A 22,837-nucleotide genomic window follows, 5' to 3' on the forward strand; every position below is an offset into this window, starting at 1 on the left:
TAAATTTTAATTTTAATATATAAATATGTATAGAATAAATTTTAACTTTGATATACCAAATAAATTTTAACTTTGATATATAATATACACAACTTCGATTTATAAATATAAACTTTAACTTTACTAACCAACTGCTTTATAATGTAAATTTTAACTTTGATATATAATATATAAATATATACAAAATAAATTTTAATTTTAATATATAAATATATACAAAATAAATTTCAACTTTAATGTATAAATATATATAAAATAAATTTCAACTTTAATGTATAAATATATATAAAATAAATTTCAATTTTGATATATAGAAAATAAATTTTAACTTTGATATATAAATATATATAAAATAAATTTCAACTTTAATGTGTAAATATATATAAAATAAATTTTAATTTTGATATATAAATATATATAAAATAAATTTCAACTTTGATATAAATATATACCAAATTTCAACTTTGGTATAAATATATACCAAATAAATTTTAACTTTAATATATAAATATATACAAAATAAATTTTAACTTTGATGTATAAATATATATAAAATAAATTTTAACTTTGATATATAAATATATACCAAATTTCAACTTTGGTATAAAATTTGGTATGAAATTTCAACTTTGGTATAAATATATACCAAATAAATTTTAACTTTAATATATAAATATATATAAAATAAATTTCAACTTTGGTATGAAATTTCAACTTTGGTATAAATATATACCAAATAAATTTTAACTTTAACATATAAATATATATAAAATAAATTTCAACTTTGATATATAAATATATACAAAATAAATTTTAACTTTGATATATAAATATATACAAAATAAATTTTAACTTTGATATACAAATATATATAAAACAAATTTTAATTTTAATACATAAATATATATAAAAGACATAGTAACTACTTTCTTCAAAAAATGACAAAGATTTTAGAGAAAATAAATATTGAATTTATTAAATATTAATTTGACATATAATTTTGAATTATAAGAATTTAATTTTTATTTTCTTATTAATAAATTTGCGACATACAAAAGTGCACATCATGCACTTTCCAAAAACGATCTCAGAGATAATAAATAGTGAATTTATAAAATTATTTGTGTCTACGAGTATGAAGAAATGTATTGCAGAAGAGTCTGTGTTTCGTCTTACCGTGCATATCGTCGGAGTTTGCCCGTGAATTTTGCTGCCATCGAGAAAATCAGGAGCCTTAGGCGCTTCCGGTTGCGAGTGACTTCTGGAGCACAAAGGCGACGAAGTGGGAACACTGCTGGCGTTCGAAACGTGGCTGGCAGGTAGCGACGTGCCGAGAGGGAAATCCGGTCGGTAGAACCACGTTGGCCACTGCAACATTAATTTACACATTCGAATGTAATTAAATTATATTGTAAAACTCCTCGTAATCTCGACTGAAAGAAACACTCGTATGAACGTATCCAAATTCACGTCAATATTTTTGTCAGTTTCCAAATCTTGATAAACCCACTTGATGAACAGTGTCACCATTCAGACCTCATAATCGTGAACAATCCTCGTAAAACCAGCAAACATCAATATCTCTAGCGATAAAACGTGCTGATTTATCTCACCAGAACCGAAGAGATCCATCGACCATCCTAAATCCCATTATTAAAACTAAACTGAAGCGACACCAAAAAAAAAAAAACGAAAAAAAAAGAGAGAAGGAGATACAATTCAGAGCCAACTATCCTCAATTTTATTTACAGTTTTACGAGGCGATTTATCGCCTTATCAAGATAGGGGCCAAGGATGTCACTCGACTTTATCGAACTCTTTCGGACAATGGAAGGAGAACCTTCGAAAAAAAAAACTGCCTCTTCGACGGAGTTGGACCGTTTGACTGTCATCGAGAGCAGTTACAACCGAGAAGAATAAAAAAAAAAAAAAAAAGAACGTGTCGCGCACGTTCGGTGAGATAAAGCCTCTGTTGCAACAGAGTGGAGAGCATTAGTGTCACCGAGTGAATGTGAAACCTCCCCAAGACGGATGACGTATGCTCGTGACCCCGTAAGAAGCGCACTCCGCTTCGGGGGTCGCCGGTATGCGTGTGGTCCATTGTACGTGTTCTTATAAAGGAGCCCGGGACGAGACGGCAGGCGAGAATGAAATGAAAAGGAGCCACCGGTGTGTTTCGTTCACCGTGGTACGTGAAGAGCTTTTGATCGTCGCGCAGACGACACGAATTCCACGCGATTATTCCCATTGACGTGTCTCGGCAAAATGGCCGAACTCGCGCGATCGCGACGCGATACAAGTGGTCGTCCCTTTGTCAAGGGATCGGATTTGCCTCGATCGAAATCGCGTTTCGTGTTTCCTCGGGCACGAGTAGAGTAGCGGGGAATATCTCAGAGTGGCAATTGATTCTGCGAATGTCAATTGTTGGGTGATTAAGGTTCTTAATAATATTTAAGATTAAAGATTAGTTATTACTCTAATTATTATTCGATAGTTCTTAATAATATATATATATGGGTAATTATATGAATTTTTTACACGTTCGTTCAAGATCGACAATAAATGAAAATAAATTCTGTTGATAGTCATTAAATATTGGTCAATAAAAATATAATTGTGACGTATTATAATATCGCGACAAACAATTTTGTATGAAGCAGTAAATGATCGCACAACACATACTGTTGACTTTGTTAATATAATTTTGTTAAAATTCGGCACTGTTTTGATTAGAAGGTCCTGAAGGATTTATTACAATTTAAAGAATTATATTAAAGAATAATATTTTAATATAACTTGAAGAATTATATTTAATATAATTATATTTAAAGAATTATATTGTAAATATAATTATATTAAATTAAAGAAAAATAAATATAATTATATTAAATTAAAGAAAAATAAATATAATTATATTAATTTAAAGAATTATATTAAAAATATAATTATATTATAATTAAAGAATTATATTATAAATATAATTATATTTAAAGAATTATATTATAAATATAATTATATTTGAAGGATTATATTGTAAATATAATTATATTAAATTAAAGAAAAATAAATATAATTATATTAATTTAAAGAATTATATTATAAATATAATTATATTATAATTAAAGAATTATATTATAAATATAATTATATTTAAAGAATTATATTTAATATAATTATATTAATTTTATATTTATTTTTTATTTAATACAATTATATTTATTTAAAGAATTATATTAAAGAATTGATACATTTTCACACATTATATCAAAGAATTGATATGTTTTGTTACTGTTCGCTTTACTCCCTTTCATCCTAGCTACTATCTATATTAACTATCTTTCTTTTCTCTCGACTATTTATCGTCAAAAAAAACTAAACCCAACTCGTTACACGTTAAAGTTCGTAACCAAATCACGAATAATACGAAACGTCGACGAATAAATCTGTGTTGTGAAATCTGCTTATCCAGGGAATCTCGCTGTCTCTCTACGGAGAATCAATTGTTCGTAAAAGAAAGTGACGATCGTTCTTACACGTTACAATTGAAACATCTCCAACGGAACGCGACGATGCATCGAAGTTATCGCTTGCACAGATAGATTAGAAATCCACAAGAGCCACGAGGATCTTACGTCACGCGCAGTGCGGTAATACTGCGTTATTTTCGGTAATTCCGGTTATTTTCGAGCGCGAGGATAGCGCGAGGGGGTGGACACGACCGGAAAGTCGGCAACTCGGTCGGGGATGGGAGAACGGGGAAGGCGGATGGACCGTTCCGCGGTGGTCTGGCGAATGTCTCTTGTCGTTGGCCTGCGCGAGTTAACAGCAAAACCGAAATAACAAACTCCTAAAGTTAGTGAGTTAACGCTACTTCGTCCGAGGTTTTCGACGCTTCTGTTATTTTCTGTTTACACCGCGTGGACGGAAATCGTTCGACCTTGCTCGAAACGGATGCAAACGGAGGAGACACCGAGGAATCGCATCCGCTTCGCCCGTTGTTCCAACTGCGAGATGAAATTGCAACGACATTTCCAAATGTCATGTCTAAACGTTAATATGAAAAATTTCTATTGAGAACGACATTTCCAAATTTTCGATTCTTTCTGTTCAAATCCTCTTGGAACATTAATATTAGATATCTCGCGACATCACCCCTAAGTTATTTTTATAATATAATTATTAACATTTATACTTATTTATATTTATAATTGTTAATATTTATATTCATAATATAAGAGTATATATTATATTAAATTAATAATTGTTATATTTATATTTATTTATAATATAACAATATATGTTATATTAAAGAATTAATATACTTTTGTGTTGTTTATTGCACACTTTTAGTAACTAATCGACTGCCTCACTTCCGCCTTAGTTACTATATTAATGTTTATTCTTTCCTCGACTCATTTATTGTAAGAATTAACTTGAAATTCGAAACTAAATCACTAAATCACACATCTAAACTTTATGAAATCTGCCTAGTACTCAGCGTAACAATTTTCTAGAGACATTAGTAACGTGTATATACATTATTACATTTCAATAAAAAATTATTTAAAACGAGAAATCAACTATTTCGGCGATTCTAAATTATTACAAACATACAAAACACAATTCAGATGAATCTTTTTAATTTAATCTCATTCCTTCGTTATTTCTTTTTAACAGAAGATTTTCTAAATTATTGTCTTTATACTGACAATATATGTTATACTTTTAAATATTATTACATAGATAATAAACTTTAATATCTCCCAACTGACTGCACAGTAGCGACTGTTCATACTCAATCGAATTCGTGCTACGAAATCACATTTTCATGCAACAGATGAATTTCAATCTGATGTTTTTGTATATGCCATCGAGTCACGATATCGTTTACGAACGAAAAAAGAAAAAAAAAAAAACACGCTCGATACGACGAACGAGTACGAATTTGATCCAAAGTTCGGGGATGCGTTCGTTCGTTCGTCAAAACGTGCCATTATTTCGATGCCAGCGCGGGAATTCGTATTACCAGAGAGAGCTAAACGTGTAACAATGGCCCAACCGGAACGTCCTCTTATGTACCACCCAGCTTTTATACGACGCAGTAAAGACGTCATTAAATCCTACCATCCCGTTTCTAATTTTAGTCAAACGAGACAACAATGACATCATGACAACACGTCATTTTTTTTTTTTTTTTACCAACCATTTAACTGTCCTGGAAGACAAGCGTCTTTAATCACTTGCGCTGGCAGCTGACTGCGGACCATAACGAGTGACCAAACACCGTCGGTGTAACATCACTGGATAAAAATTATCGAGAAGTAACAAATTATTATAAGGGGTCAGGAGTCACAGTGTGAAACTCTCAAAAAATCAACTTTTTGTTTGTTTGTTTGTTTTAAATAGTAGTTTGAAGTCTTAGAAATAAGATAGAAAAGGTTTTAATCTATAAAACGACTTATTTTAGAGTATAATAATAAATCCGCGGATACAGAATAATTGAATTTGTATCACTGTTGTTTGTCAACTTTAAGCAGTACTATAAAGTGTAAATCGTACGATTCAGATATTACTTTTGGTGAATCGAATAGGAGACTTGGATTCAATTTAGTTGTAAATTGTAAGAACTGTGAGCCGCGATTTATCTCGGAATCTAACCAACCGATTAGTATGAAACTTGGTACGTACTACCTTTAGTAGTAACATTTATTAGGGATTGACGATCGAACATTCTTTTCAATTTTTAACAATTTCGAAAGATATAAACAAAGAACGTAGAAATTTCTGGCATAAATTCGATACATCAGGAACAAGTAGCTGCTACTTTCATAATTTTCACAGAAATGAAAATGTTGGATCGTCAATGCCTAGAGAATATTGTTTACTTTTGAACTTTTTTCGCAATTAATCCTGTTCGGCTGGAATCACGCACACCGACAGGCAATGTAAAAAAAAAGTTATGCAAAAGGATGCCGTTAGAAAGTTAAATAAGAGCCCTCTTTTCTTCTTTCTTAATGTTGCTTTTCATAATGCGTTAAAATAAACCACAAGAGCTCGTGCTCAAATAAATGTGTAGTTTTTTTATTTTTTAACAGTCCTCCAAAGTATACTTAATTTTTATGCCTATCGCGCTGTCCTGCATACTTAAAACTGAGGAAATGTTACAATTTTGGAACAAAAAAAATTCTCGACGCGCGTGGCAAGAGGTTAACACGTCGTTAGCGGGGACCGACACGGACCGATGCGTACTTGCATCGCCGATATCGCTCGGTGCCACGTGTAATATCGACGCGGCCTATTTTCGTGTTTCGAGCCAGCGGGCGGGGGAGGAGGAAACCGTGGAGCAGGATTTTTCAGATTCCAGGGCCGCGAGTCAGCCGAACGGCCGTAACGAAAGTAGACGCGGATCGCGTGGATCTTATCTCGAGCAACGGGCGGGGAAAAATATTTATCCGCCGATTAATCAGCGTACCCTCTGCCCGACGCGATCACGATCGTGATCTACGAACATAATGCCCCGAAAATAGTGCGCAACGTCGAATAAAAACCCGCACTTTAGGCAAAGAGCAACATAATCGGGGCGCGACAATGCCCAAGAGATCGATTTGAAGAAAAAAAGAAAAAAACAGCAAATTAATGGGTCGAATTGTTCGATGATTTATCCCGCTGGCCTCAGCCGGCAATTTGACCTCTCGCTTCCTGCGTGATCGATATTCGTCGCTTAAGGACCATTAAACGGCCTCGCGGCATAATTACACGGCAGGACACAGATTGCACGTTCGGCGAGCGAGCGGTTATCGATCGCGATCGGGCAAATTGATTCGTGCGGCCGAATGGATATCATTTCGATCGGGGGAAACGGGGACACGTTCGACGACGTCGGCTCGATTGCCACGAGGAGAGTGAATCGGCCCACATCCGTTTCATAGGTACCGTTGTTTCAGCTAGACCGTGGACGAGTCGGATAAAATCAATTGAATGTCGATACGATCAACTGAGCGAGCTGCTTTCGTGCATCTTTTTTGTATTAATTTAGAAAAAAAAGAGTCGATTCAATGTTCTGTTAAATATATATGTGCATGTATGTAATACGAAATAATATAATAAAAATAATAAAAAATAATAATATATTTCTTATTATATTTCAAATATAATAAAAATAATAATATATTTTTCTCTTGTTCTTCCAACGCTGAAACGTGTCTCTGAAACATTGTTAAACATTGCAAAAGACAAATTGAGAGGTTTTAATGTCAATTTCTAAGATTTTTGTTTTGCAATTGCAACTAATCATTAGTGCCATGGACTATAATTGTCGTTTATACCATTAATATGGTAATTATAGTCCACGAGTTATTCTATTTATGAATATGATTTAATATCTATCCATTTAACAGAAGAAAATGCAACTCTCCTTTATAAAATCGTCCAATGACTTGATTAAATAAATGAAATACGTTTCTGCATTAATATATAATAGTCTTCCTCAGAAATTAAATTTTTGTTTTACGTTCGCTCAACGTAGCACCCGTCGTCCAAGAATTAAAACCAAAACTAACCAAAATTTCCCAACACTCGAATGGAAAATCCAACACCACGTACCTTTGCATTCACGTTTCTATATAACTTTAACTGGAATCCACAAGAAACTCGTCCATCTGACAGGGAGAGTCGAGGAAGGAATTCGCTCGTTGGACTCGATTTCACAGGCCATCAAGCCTATCGCACGCGTCTATCCGTATACACAGCGAAACGTGTCCGATCGCAACGTGACACGTCGCTTGCAACCGTTCTTTCTCTAATCGTCGTCGATCCTTAGAAAACCGACAAAGAAACGCGCTGAACAAAAAGTCCGGATTCCGTTGCCTCTCGTTTCATATCTCCTCGACGAGAACCTTCACGTCGATCCTCGAACGCGAGCCGATTTCTTTGTCTGGCAATTTCTCCGGTTTTCATGCGTAATTGAGGTTATCGGACGAGGAGGAAACTCGAAGGTGATTAGGAGACTGTCCCAAGTGGCAATTCGAAAGGAATTAACCTCTTGCGCTGGAATGACGCACGTCGAGAATCTTTTGCAATTTTCAAGTAAAACAAAGTAGGAAAAACAAATAATAAATTCATTACTTTTCAATAATTCCTATCCCTAGTGATATCATACCGATTAATTCAAAAAGAAAGCGACGAATTGTTGTGTACGGTTTGGTCACTCGTTATGGTCCGCAATCGGTTGCCAGCGCAAGTAGTTAAGAACGCTCCGTTATAAAATTAAACAAAGATTGAACGTGATATGAAATGTACATATATTGATGAAAACGTGAGAAATAATGTGGTGCAATAAGAATGTACCTTCTTTGCAGAACATACATCAGAAGTTCATTATCTATTATTTAAAAATCAGCCGTTCGTAATTTGAAGACAAGAAGTATAATGTAAATATAAACGCAGTAAACACGATTGATCCGCCGATGGGAAATTTTTAATTTCAGATCTTCCCAAACTTCAAGAAATTTCAAATACATCTCGAACATTTCAAATGAATCGTTACTTGTATTATTTACAATAAAATCAAACCTCGTCGAGATAAAATCAATCTACAATCAAACATCAAAAAGCATTCTAACTTCCCCCGAAATTAAATATATCCCAGATGGAACAAATAATAAATTTATCACTTATCAATAATTTCTATCCAGTGATATCGTAACGAGTTCAAAAAGAGAGCGACGATATCGAGTTCAAAAAAAGAAAGCGACGAATTGTTGTGTACGGTTTGGTCACTCGTTATGGTCCGCAATCGGTTGCCAGCGCAAGCGGTTAAAAGAGTCTACCGGGGACGAGGCTTGCGAAATCATTTTTCTCTTTTTTCTTCTTTTTTTTTTCGACGATGCCAGTTGATCGCGAAATCGTTATTACGATGACTAGACTGGGGAGGGATTGATGACGGGAACGGTGATTCAGAGACGGCAGCTGGCCGACGCGTTGCCACGAAAAATTTCCAACCGCGGTCGCATCGAGGATAATGACAAAGCTAGGATGAGATAAACGCGAGCTAAACTACTTCATCGACTAACGACCTCGAAAATCAGGAAGGGCGAATGCGTGGACGATATACAGTGTGTTTTACCTTTTAGCTGTGATTTTTCTTCATGATGCGCGAGAAGAGTAATTAAAATTTGTTACTTAAATTAAATTCCTTGTGGGAAGTAAAACATATTTGTAATGTTTTAGAATATTTTGAGTCTAGACTCGACTAGTCCTTCGTTTTTAAATACTATTTTACTATTAATATTAATTATCAATATAATTTATTATTTAATTATTAATTCATTCGATTGCTATTTAATTATTAATATAATTATTAATATTAATTAATTGATCGATATCAGTTGAGCTAAACAATAAAATTACCGATTTATAAAAAATAAAACTATGAAGTATATGATAAATATATACTCGTAATCCAATATCGAAAATGATACATTGTACGTGTCGTCACGGGTTGTTCTTATTATTTTAGCAGAAACATGTATGTATGTATTTAATAAAGAAGACGACAATTGTCACTTACTATACAGTAATTACCGTAATTTTCGTCGAGTATACTTCGCCTAGAAATAATTAAATACACCAGTGCACATTCTCGAAATAAACCGAAATAAACGCTCAAGGCGTTAAAGCGATATACAAAGCGATCAGAAAATACGAACGTGTGAAAACACGCGACTGGTATTTTTACTATTTCACCAGAAATGATGAATCAAGTGAATAAAAAAAAAAGTGAAGAAATTCAAGAAATCCTCCAACGTCACAACTGAACGATCTCCATGCGATGACACGCGCCGGGAAATAACATTTATTTTATTTCCACCTCTCTCTCCGTGGAATTAATCCAGCGGAGAGTCAAATTTCTTCGGAAATCACGAACGCGAATGAAAGTGCGCGCGTCCGATGCTCGTAGGAAATCGCTCGCGGTTTATCAGATGCAAAGCGCGCGAGTACGTGTCGCTCCGCGTCACGCTTTGCGCTCGCGCCGAACGAAACGGGAGCGGGCTCGCGGGACAACGTGCGTGCGACACGCCATGCGCCGCGCCGCCCACCATCGTGCCCTGTAATTACTGGCGACAAAACGACCAAGCCATCGGCCGTGACGGGACCGACAACCAACGAGACAAGCCTCGTCTCGCCGGCACGCACCGCGACCACGAATTAATTCGAGGCGGCTGTGTGCCGGCGCAGATTATCATCATCGGCCGAGATTCTTCCCTTTTTTTTTTTTTTTTTTCTCTTTTCTCGCTCGCGTGCCGGATTGCTGGATTGTTTTCGGAAAGTCTGAAGCGTAATTCAGGTTGTTGCGACGCGAAGAGGATACAGAAGAGGGTCGCGTCAACGCGATTGAAATTATTCACGGAACAATCGTGAGATACACGATAGAAGAAATTGTTGCAGTTGAGAATAACTAATTAAAGCGAGAGGTAAGTTCAAAGTAACGACGTGATTGGACGCCGAGAGTTGGACATGTTTTTTTGTTCGAATAACGAATACATTCTGTAAAAATTTATTCGTAAATAACGAATAACGATTTTTACTCGAGGAAAAATTATTCGTCATTTAGGAATAACGATTTTATTCGAGTAAAGATTATTCGAACTTTATTCGTTATACGGAGTTCAATGATGAGTAAATGTAGCCGTATACCGAATTGATTGTTTCGAGGTTTTACGAGAAATAGTTTTATGGACGAATAGAATACAGAGTGCATCGACTCTGCGAAAAGCTCACCAAACCGACTGAGACACCCGAATCGTCACTTAGCTGCTCATCTGAATCCGACATTGAAATTTCATAAGAGCCATAATGGCAGCATAATCCAAATCCATAGCCCCTCCAAATGCATTATGAAAACAATAATACAGTGGAACATAAACGGTTACTATACCCATTACGAACAACTCCAAATTCTCATAAATAATTTCAGCCCTGATATTATCTGCCTTTGAGAAACAAATTTCAAAAAACATCACTAGCCTACGCTAAAACATTTCAACTTCACCTTCGTCAAAAACAGGGTAAACGAAAACCATGCCAGCGGAGGAGTGGCCATTGTAATTTCAGACAAATATGATTCTACTGAAATCCCATTAAATTCAAACTTAGGAGAATGCCACGCCACAGAAACCCAAAGACAGAAATACGGAGTCAGACATAAATCTGACTTCTCAAAAATGACAATAGAAAAAGTATTGAAATATCTCAAAAACATAAACTACTACACACATCTAATGGCACCGTCGCTGTCGATGCGACATTAAAGAAAAATAGAAGAAGGAAAAGAAGAAGAAGAAGCTTTATAGCCTCTTCTCCGCAGCCCCCCTCCCCCCACCAGTTAGGCATTATTCGAATAAAATTTTATTCAAAGAATTTATTCGAAATGTTATACGAATAAAATTTTAATTCGAAGAATTTATTCGATACGTTATAAATGTTAAAATTTTGTTCGAATAATGCCCAACTCTTTTCTTGACGCCGACGTCTACCCACCCCTGCTGGCTGTTGCGCTCATCGATCCTCCGATCCGCGCGACGTGCAAATTACCCGGTTCGAGAAAACGCAATAATAATTCGAGACGTGTCCGCGGCGGTAAATCGCCACGGAGAGGGGAAAAGAAATGAAAAGAGAGAAAGAGAAAGAGAGAGAGAGATTGACGTTTCCCGGCGCGCGAAACGTAATTATTATCCACGGCGAGGCAATATCCTTCGCATGGGAAAATTCTAGCGCCAGCGCCAGCGCGTTCTCAGCTTTGCATCCTCGTCACCTGCGATCAATCGACGTGGACGCGAGTCGTGGCAAGCCGGTTCCGATCGCTTCGCGATCAGGCGGTCGTCGCGTTTCGTCTCGGTCAGGGGAAAACGGTTGAATTTTCTTCCAGAGCCAGCTCGCGCTTATTGCCTATTAACGCGCTGGTCGCTGGATATATTACCGCCATTACAGCTCGCGAGCATATAAATGACTGTTTATGCGAGAAAGGTATACTATAATACGTGGAACTCTCGATGCTTGGTTACGAGAATGCACGCTGGTTAGTCTACTTCGCCGTGATCTTCCCGAATGAAAGTCACCTCGGCGGAGGTGAATCGAACCGTTTCCGCTTCCGTGAATCTCCGCGACGTTGCGAGGTTTCAGCATCGTGGGAAAAAAAAGCTCGTGCGTGCGCGTGTGTGTCGTGTAATGGATGACGGGTAATTTAGAGAACATCTTGCACACCCCCGGAAACAAAAAAGACGACATACTCTGGAAATTATTGAACTTCTCTCTCTCGTGGCGAACAAATGACACAAGATCGTACTTTGTGCTTTCATCGACGTGTACGAGTAACATAAATTATAGTTTCTGAGATGTGTTTTGCGTTATTGAGAAAATGATGGGAAGAGAAAGCACGTTTCGTGAAGAACCACGGATAGGAGCAAAAGAAACGAGTTTAATAATTATTTAATAAATTATATTATAAATATAATATGAATAACATAATGATATAATATAAATATTATATAAATAATATTATATAAATATATTAATATTATATAATTATTTAATAAATAGTATGATCTTCTTTGTCATATTATGATAACAACGACAGCCATTCTTTGAGACAAATTCTCCCAAACAATAATATTCAATATTTTGTAACATTCGACTGATTATTCCAAAATATGAAAGTTGTTTAGCAAAGTATTGTTTTACTGCTTTCGCGACGCACACGATAAACAGATGTAGAATAATTTTACTTTTTCACTTTGAAACACGTACTTATTTCTCATAATTCGTGTGTTAATTTGTTGGTCAACCATTTCAATACAATTTTTCCTGTAATAAATTTTATTTCCATCTTACCTTGGTAACCATGAGTCGACGACTCGTAAGTTGTTGCTCCTTTCGTATAATCGTCACGATAGTAGAAGCCATCAAACGATCTATCTAAATTGAACCTCTTCAGTGTCTCATTCGTAAAAACACGTTTCTCTGCAATTACAAGTAGCTCATGCTCTTGCTTCAACCAACGTTTCCGTTCCAATTTTCGTCGTTTTAGATGTTCATAGCTCTTTAAAAAAACGTCGAACATCTCCTTTCTCTGTAATTTGTTTCGCAGTCGTCCACAACTTTTTCTTTTTCCATTATCGGGATCTTTTAGTAAATTTATTATCGCTTCACAACTTCTGTCAATTACCTTGGCTATTTATTTTTTGATCGAACTTAACTTTTTCCTACCCGTTTTTACAAATGTTAATACGCACTTATTCCACACGAATGTTACGCTTCCGATAGCTCCCGTACAACTGAGGACAACATATACTCTACAACTTGTTCCAACGTGTTTGCCTCGAAGCTACGAACGATATTTACATTTTTTCGTTTTTGCATTTCTGAGAAACTGCCTTTTGGAGAAATTGTCTCGACAATAACATTCGACGTGGCAGAATGTATCCATGCCCGAAGGATACCGATGTTATGATCTACGCATTCTCTCTACTTTACGACGCATAATATAAAAAAATACAAAGCGTGTCGTATCTTTTTGATACGTTTGTTTTCAGTGATTCGTATACTTATCACGGGACAAATTTTATGTATACATTGTACGTGTTATGTGAAACATACTGAAATTTTTATTAAGACTGTATAACAGTCTAAAATGAAATAAGATTTAAAATCAATCTGAAAATCCATGTAAAAGTTACGAGATATTTATAGTAAATTGTTTAGTGAGAAAACATTGCAAGCATGTACACCCCCGCCCTCAAAAACTTTAGGGCAACTACTACATCTGTATATTAAAATAGAATTTATAGTGCAATAAGTATTAAATTATATACACAATACACAATATGTTGGAATAAATACAATACAATACGTTGGAATAAATACATATAATATTATTAAATACAACAAATATGAAACATTTTTACAATAAAAATTCTATAGAATAAAAATTCTATTAATTGTATGATATTATTGTATATTGTATTAGTCTATTATTATGAAATGTACACAATAATCCACGTACTGAATATTAAAAAAAAAAAAAATGTCCCAAGACATCTGATCGCGAATGTGCCTAATCAAATATTAAAAATGATTCTATTGAACATTAAGACTTGCTGACACAATAGACCGTGGCTGTTAAAATACTTCTGCAATTTCTGTAAAATATACACTTACATTAATCCCTTGCGCTGGCAACTGGTTCACGGACCATAACGAGTGACCGAACCATATACAGTAATTCTATCACTGGACAGAAATTATTAAGAAGTAATAAACTTGTCGTTTGTTTTGCCTGGGGTATATTTCAATATACTGAGAAAATATTAATTAAGCATACGTTTGCTACATTTAAAACTGAGAAAATGTTAATTAAATCTACTTTAAATATTTAAATTTTAATTTAAATATATAATTATATAATATTTATTGTAATATATACTTTAAATATTAAGTATATTTAAATTTTAATTTAAATATACTTAAAAGCTGACAAAATGTTGCAATTTGGGACAAGAAATTTTCGACGTGCGTAGAACCTTTTAATTTTTATAAATATCCTTTAAATTCTTTTCAAAATATTATTTCACACAACATAAATATATTTACAAAAATTCCTCTACCCATTCGAACACTTTCCCGAGCAGTTGCACGCACGTATTAATTAATACACTCGCCAAATGACGCGACATTATCTTTTCCGTGAACAAATAAAAACTAACAACAAACTGAATCGTAGCAAATGGAGGGAGATGCTACGTGACAAGAAAGCAGAGATGCCACGACCGTCGAAACCATTTAGCTAGAGACACGTCGCGTGCAACGTCGTCGACGTATTTATTAAATGCATACAGACGCGAGAGGGACCGCTTTCGATAGGCTTTCAGGAGAATCTCGGCGGTCGTTATTACCGCGAGAGCGGTCATTATCCTCGACGAAGACGAGCCACCTCTTCTTTCCAGCACGCTGCTATCGGCGACCTATCGTACGAACCGCGGCCATTGCGTGGCGTACACGCTTCGACTTGAATAAGAGATGCGATAATGCAACGGCGGCACGAAGAAGAGAGACAGAGGGGAAAAGGGGAAATCACCGATCCGGAGATTCGCGTCGTTATTCATTCGTTCGTTTCGTTCGTTTATCCTTTGGTGGACGCGCGAGCGCGAGCGCGTGGGGGTAGTTCACTCCGGGAATTTTCTCTCCGCGTTTTAGCACGCCACGCGAATGCGTATATTAATATTGCAGGCCGCGTGAAACACACGGCGCGGCTTGCAGCCAAGGGTTGAGTAGGCGGCACGTGAATTAAACAGCGAAATTGTATCAACGTTTCGCTGTTTACAGTGTTCCCGCTTTAACGGAGGGTGGAAACGGAGGCTCGACGTTGCTTTCTCTCCTTTAACGCGAGGTTTTCTTTCGCTTCACTTCGAAGGTGCGACGTTTGAATAAAAACGGCACGATCACGTGGAAATTCTCTCTGGAATTCAACGCTGCCAATTTTGAATTTTTGTTGGATTTCACAGTTTTCAAAAATTTAAATAATTTTTCGTGAAACATACAAAACAGAAACTTGTATACGTTATAAAGTTTCTCTATTTTAATGTCTCTGACGAAAAATGACCAATTTATAATTTTAGACACGAAACAATAAATTTTTCGTAAAATATATAAACAGAAGTTATATTCCCTCGGTTTCCTTATTTTCTGGATAGTTCAATGTCTCTGATAAGAATTTTATGCTTCAAACTGGAAATTCTAATAATTAGAAAAGAAAATACTAGAGCGCGAACGAAAGTTCTGTTGCCTCTGTAAAACTTGCGTAATTCAAAAAGAATGACATTAGCTAAAAAAAAAAAAAAAAGAAAAAAATCAAAGAGGGAAGTGAACATAGCAGGACCTAGGAAACTGAAACGTTCCAACTCTATTGTTACGTCCGCGCTGCAGGCTGTAACACCGCTCTCGCAACATTTCTCGAGCATGAGAACATTTCTTTAGCAGAAAACCAGTTCCTATACGTTGCTGTTTCTCCGTTTGTGATATTACCCGCTTGTTTGCTATCAAACAACGCGTTTATTTACATCAGATTTATTTATGTCACCAACATCCGCTATCATTCATATCGAAAGTACATCTTTCTCTTTCGACTAGTCGAACATTGACATTTGAAGAAAAAATAGCAAAGAATATTAAACGTCCGAATTACTGTTAGAATGTTTGCAAACAATTGCAACGTAAATATATCGTTTCGAAGTGCAAGGATATATTTTTATAACAAAGAATATTAAACTTCCGACTACTGTTGGAATTTGTAAAAAATTACATTTTAACCTCTTGCGCTGGAAAGAGGTGCCACGCACGTCGAGAACATTTTGTCCCAATATTTTGCAATATTTTAGGTATATTTAAATGCAATCTAGGCAAAACAAATGATAAGTTTCTCAATAATTTCTATCCAGCGACAGAATTATTGTATACGGCTCGGTCACTCGTTATGATCCGCGAACCAGAATCATTCTTAATATTTGATTAGGCACATTCGCGATCAGAAGTCTTGGTACATTTTTATTTTTAATATTCAGTGCGTGGGTTATTATGTATGCTACATATCTCATAACAATATACTAATACATACAATAGTATAATAACACAATATATTGAAGTATTAATAGAATCTTTATTGTATAAAGTATGTTTCATATTTGTTATACTTAATAATATTGTATATATCGTATTTAGTCCAATATATTGTGTGTTGTTCGGTCACTCGTTATGGTCCGCGAACCAGTTGCCAGCGCAAGGGGTTAATACAAGTGTATATTTCACAGAAATTACAAAAGTATTTTAACAGCCACAGTCTATTGTGTCAGTAAGTCTTAATGTTCGATAGAATCATTTTTAATATTTGATTATGTACATTCTCGATCAGAAGTCTTGGTACATTTTTATTTTTAATATTCAGTGCGTGGGTTATTATGTATGCTATATATCTCATAACAATATACTAATACATACAATAGTATAATAATACAATATATTGAAGTATTAATAGAATCTTTATTGTATAAAGTATGTTTCATATTTGTTATACTTAATAATATTGTATATATCATATTTAGTCCAATATATTGTGTGTTGTTCGGTCACTCGTTATGGTCCGCGAACCAGTTGCCAGCGCAAGGGGTTAATACAAGTGTATATTTCACAGAAATTACGAAAGTATTTTAACAGCCACAGTCTATTGTGTCAGTAAGTCTTAATGTTCGATAGAATCATTTTTAATATTTGATTAGGCACATTCGCGATCAGAAGTCTTGGTACATTTTTATTTTTAATATTCAGTGCGTGGGTTATTGTGTATGCTATATATCTCATAACAATATACTAATACATACAATAGTATAATAATACAATATATTAAAGTATTAATAGAGTCTTTATTGTATAAAGTATGTTTCATATTTGTTATACTTAATAATATTGTATATATCGTATTTAGACCAATATATTGTGTGTTGTTCGGTCACTCGTTATGGTCCGCGAACCAGTTGCCAGCGCAAGGGGTTAATACAAGTGTATATTTCACAGAAATTACAAAAGTATTTTAACAGCCACAGTCTATCGTGTCTGTAAATCTTAATGTTCGATAGAATCATTTTTTAATATTTGATTATGTACATTCTCGATCAGAAGTCTTGGTACATTTTTATTTTTAATATTCAGTGCGTGGGTTATTGTGTATGCTGTATATCTCATAATAATAGACTAATGCAACATACAATAGTATAATAATACAATATATTAAAGTATTAATAGAATCTTCATTGTATAAAGTATGTTTCATATTTGTTGTACATAATAATATTGTATATATCGTATTTAGTCCAATATATTGTGTGTTGTTCGGTCACTCGTTATGGTCCGCGAACCAGTTGCCAGCGCAAGATCCGTTATCGGACGTATTTTGTCTTCGATCGCGAGGAACATAATTTTTCTCATTTGTACTACTTGTAATACACGCAATAATTATTTCATCCTCTCGTTCGCTTTATTCATCGCTAGTTGTCGATTCGACTGCAACAAGCCGCACCTTGCGTCAACATTTTCGAGAACGGCACGATACAAAATTTTCGTACACAAAGTCGTGTTTTCATCTTCGCCGAATGAGAAACATCGTATCGAAACGAGGGGAAGAAGGGACGCGGGCAGACGACGTTAACGGAGGAGCAAACCGAACAATTTCGAATTCGGTTGAATCCGCACGTCTGAATCGGGGATCTCGCGAACGCCCCCAGGGGCGCACGTCGCGACCACACACAACACACATTAATTTTCCCTATTATCGGCACCGCGGTGGACGTACGGGCCATTGTAACCGCGACGTGAACGCCCACGCATGGGCCATCGAACGTCGCGACATCGCTACAACCCCGCTAACGAGCTGTCGTCGCTGCTCTCTCCTCGCGAGTATCCTCCCCCCTCGTGTAATCACCGTACCCCGCCGCGTAACAAACTTTCCATCTACCCCGCCCGATGAACACGTATCGCGTGTACTTTCTCTCCGGCGGAAAAGTTCCCCTCCCCGTGTAAATTTGATGAAGCCGTGCTGTTTCTTTCCGCTGTTCTCCGGCCGTGGCGAAGGTTCGACAGATAGGCGAGTGTATACTTGTTAGTGGACTCAAAGGGGAGAAACGAATAAACGGTGTAATTATCGGGCATCGTCTTTGTCGTGAATAATTGAATCGAGACGCGGCGATATATGTTTCCAGGATTTTTCAACGTTTGCTTGCATTATTAACGCGATACTCGCTTATGCAATATTCACTGACCGTGGATCTAACCGTGCCGCGTCTCACTTCGTGCACGGTGGATTTCCGAGGCAGGTTTTCAATTGAAAATAACCAAGTACGGTACAAACAGTTAACTGTTGTGTCGGATTTAGTTTAGTTATGACAATAGTTATATGTTATTGCAATGTTATTGAACGTTTGATGATTTTTAACAACGGGAGGACTATTTTCGTGACTTATTGTTTTTTTAGTGAGAAATGAACTCGGCGTGGAAACAATTGGAAACAATTGTACCAAATGGCTTGCTTTGACATCGCCAAGAAAATTTTTAGTTCGAGTATTAAATGAATACATCGGTTGACGATGACGTTCTTTTTCTTAACGTTTCGAAAGTGAAACTTTTGAGCGACGCTTTATAATGTAACTCAATTCCAAGGAAATGAAATGAAAGAATGGCAATTGCGATAATAATACAACTTGAAGAAAGCTAGAAGCTAATAATAAGATAACCAACAATCAAGTGTCATTATTTACTTACGATGCAGAGATTGACCCTTACTTTTTATTACTGTGAAACAGAATATTATATTGATAAATGAAACAAGTATCTTGCGCAGAATGTTTTGCCCCAAAATTGTAATATTTTCTCAGTTTTAAGCATACTTAAGTAGAACAAAATAATAAATTTATTACTTCTCAATAATTTCTGTCCATGCGATATCGACGAGTTCAAAACGAAAGCGGCGAATCGTTGTGTTCACGATTCGGTCGCTCGTTATGGTCCGCAATCAGTTGCCAGCGCAAATGGTTAAAGAAACATTCACTTATATTTCCACGGTGTCCGAAAAGAAAAAAAAAAAAAAAAAAAATACCGTCGCAAATATATTTCGCAATTTTCCAAGACGTGGCTCGTCGATTTTCATCAGAGAAGCGTACAACCTGTTGAGAACCGACGTTGGGAAAAGCGTCGGGAAGCAACGCAGGGAGGAGAGAGAAGCTCGCCAGCCGAGCATGGACCAGAAACGGGAAACCCAATTAAAGCACCGAACGCGTCCTAATTAACTCCTCAATTACGCGGTTCCCCTCTGATTTCGGGGCAAACAAAGAAGGTGAGCTGGTTTTCAAGAAGCGGGGTCACCGGCAGCAACCGCGACGCGTCCTTCACCCCCCCTGACCTAGCCCATCATATCATCCCCCCACAGAGCCCTCTGAGTACACATTATAATTGCGCATATTAAAATGGCGTCACGACTCCGCCGCCCATCCATCCATCCATCCAACCAGCCATCTTTAATCAATAATGGAGCATCAGGGACCATGACAACAGATACCCTTTCCCGGGCTCTTCATCTCATGGACCCTTTTCCACCCTGTCGTGACCTTCCCCAGACCAAACCTGCAAGGGTTGCCTGCCTTTCTCTGGACCGTGTTTCGCTAGTCCCCGCATCGTGTTACATCGTCGTCCGAGTGTTCAAGAAATTCTGGTTATTCTCTCGTTTGACCTCCTCGATAAGCTATACGGCTTCGTTAGATCGTTTTACGAAAAATACGAGTGTGGCAGAGAAAGGTGAAAATTTCCAAATAGGGCACCGAGGTGAAAAGAAAAAATCTAAACGCTCGAGAGACAATGAAAGTGATGTGCATTCAATTCTATTGTATTGGTATAATATGACACTCACACACAGTGTTATATTATTATATATAGTATATATATTATATAATTATATACAGTATATATATATATATATATATATTATACAATTATACATAGTATATATGTGTTATATATGTTATATATACTATACTATACTATAATATAATATATATATGTTATATATTATATATATACTATACTATACTGTAATATAATATATATGTGTTATATATATTATATATACTATACTATATATATATATATATATATATATATATATAGTGTTGTGAAATTCACGAGATTGCTATTAACCACTTGTGCTGGCAACTGACTGCGGACCATAACGAGTGACCAAACCGTACACAACAATTCGTCGCTTTCTTTTTGAACTCCTCGATATGATATCACTGGATAGAAATTATTGAGAAGTAATAAATTTATTATAAAATATATTGAATAATATACTTGATGATAAAAAACTAACAAATAATATCAAAAAATATAATATATATATATATATATAAAAACTAAAAAATATAATATTAAATATACTTAAAACTGAGAAAATGTTACAATTTTGCAACAAAAAATTCTCAACGTGTTATGATACGACATTACAGCGCAAGAGGTTAATTGTAAGCCTAAGCGTCTTCTTGACTATTGGGGGCAGTCGAATCCCAAGTATGTATTCAGAAAATTTTACTAGACACTTCAAGAACTAGAACTTTCTCCCCTTTTTCTCCCTTCAGCTTCTTCTCACTCTGATTCAATTTCTAAAATGCGCAATCTCGTTGAAAACCGCGCAGCAGAACGCAGGCAGAGCTCTGTCACGCGACGAAAGCACAAACGATTGGTCACGAATATCGGCAGAACATCGAGCAAACTCATCGGTAAATTGGCAGTGCTCCTGCCAAGGAATTGCGCTTGGCCAATCAGTCCAAGTCGGTGAATCTGTCGGTGGGCTGGAAGACGTAATAAAGCGACTCGCATTCACGCTTCCGATCGAAGGAGGCCACCGCTGCCAAGAGCTTTCCAAGCGTAACGGCGCGCGCGTGCCACGTACGCGCGTTTCCCTGCACGCGTTTATCGGCCGCGGGCGTTCGCGTGCGTGTCCGCGACGCGCGGAAACACCACGAGCACCTGTCAACCCGTGTCGTTACGTGTTTCGCCGTGCTTCTGTTTCCGCCCGTGAACTCGCGTTTACGAGAACAATGGCGCGCCGATGCGTAAGCGTATGAAAAAGTCACATACTCGTTCGTTTTCAATCTTTCTTATTTTCTTTTTTTTTTTTTTTTTTTGTAGGTTATAGAAAAATTATATATAGGTAGGTTATAGATTGATTATATTTCCAAATAAAGTGACGAAAAATTTGAAAAACATGTGTTTGTAAAAGTTATTTTTTTGTTTTATATGGGATGCGTGAGCGTTTGGAAAAGTCACAACTCGTTCATTTTCAATCTTTTTTATTTTCTTTTTTTAGGTTATAGAAGAAAGTACGATTAATTATAGTTTTTTAGGTTATAGAAGAAAGTACGATTCCAAATAAAATAATGAAAAATTTTAAAATATGTGTTTGTACAAGTTATTTTTTGTTTTATATGAGATGCGTGAGAGTTTGAAAAAATCATAATTCGTTCATTTTCAATCTTTTTTAATTTCTTTTTTTTTTGTAAGTTATAGATTGATTATATTTCCAAATAAAATAATAAAGAATTTTAAAATATGTGTTTGTATAAGTTATTTTTGTTTTATATGGGATGCGTGAGCGTTTGGAAAAGTCATAACTCGTTCATTTTCAATCTTTTTTATTTTCTTTTTTTGTAGGTTATAGAAGAAAATACGATTAATTATATTTCCAAATAAAATAATAAAAAATTTTAAAATATGTGTTTGTACAAGTTATTTTTTGTTTTATATGAGATGCGTGAGAGTTTGAAAAAATCATAATTCGTTCATTTTCAATCTTTTTTATTTTCTTTTTTTTTTTTTTGTAGGTTATTGATTGATTATATTTCCAAATAAAATAATAAAGAATTTTAAAATATGTGTCTGTATAAGTTATTTTTGTTTTATATGGGATGCGTGAGCGTTTGAAAAAGCCATAACTCGTTCATTTTCAATCGTTTTTATTTTCTTTTTTTTCTGTAGGTTATAGAAGAAAATACGATTAATTATATCTTTAATTATATTAATAAAATAATAAAAAATTTTAAAAACATGTGTTTGTAAAAGTTATTTTTCGTATTATTCAGTTTTTCAGTGAGCACCCTACCCTCAACATGTTGATCGCCGCATCATGTTTCCATTGGAAACATGACTATCTTACTTTTAACTCTCGAGGCAAGTGGATAAATAAAGGAAA

At 35.5% G+C, this 22,837-nt stretch overlaps 1 protein-coding gene across 1 annotated transcript in view; it reads right to left on the reverse strand.

Moving 5' to 3' along the window:
* Nucleotides 1–1,109: 1,109 nt before the first annotated feature.
* The window catches only part of LOC122537330, a 41,992-nt gene continuing 20,264 nt past the window's right edge, over nucleotides 1,110–22,837 (reverse strand). The window contains exons 2-3 of the mRNA XM_043670417.1: nucleotides 1,177–1,368; nucleotides 1,110–1,127 (exon numbers count right to left, since the gene is read on the reverse strand). Coding sequence (XP_043526352.1) covers nucleotides 1,110–1,127; nucleotides 1,177–1,368 — 210 coding nt within the window. The remainder of the gene's footprint in view (nucleotides 1,128–1,176; nucleotides 1,369–22,837) is intronic.

The sequence above is a fragment of the Frieseomelitta varia genome, unplaced genomic scaffold, assembly GCF_011392965.1.
Source record: "Frieseomelitta varia isolate USP_RPSP 00005682 unplaced genomic scaffold, Fvar_1.2 scaffold_903, whole genome shotgun sequence".
In the NCBI taxonomy this organism is placed as follows: domain Eukaryota; kingdom Metazoa; phylum Arthropoda; class Insecta; order Hymenoptera; family Apidae; genus Frieseomelitta; species Frieseomelitta varia.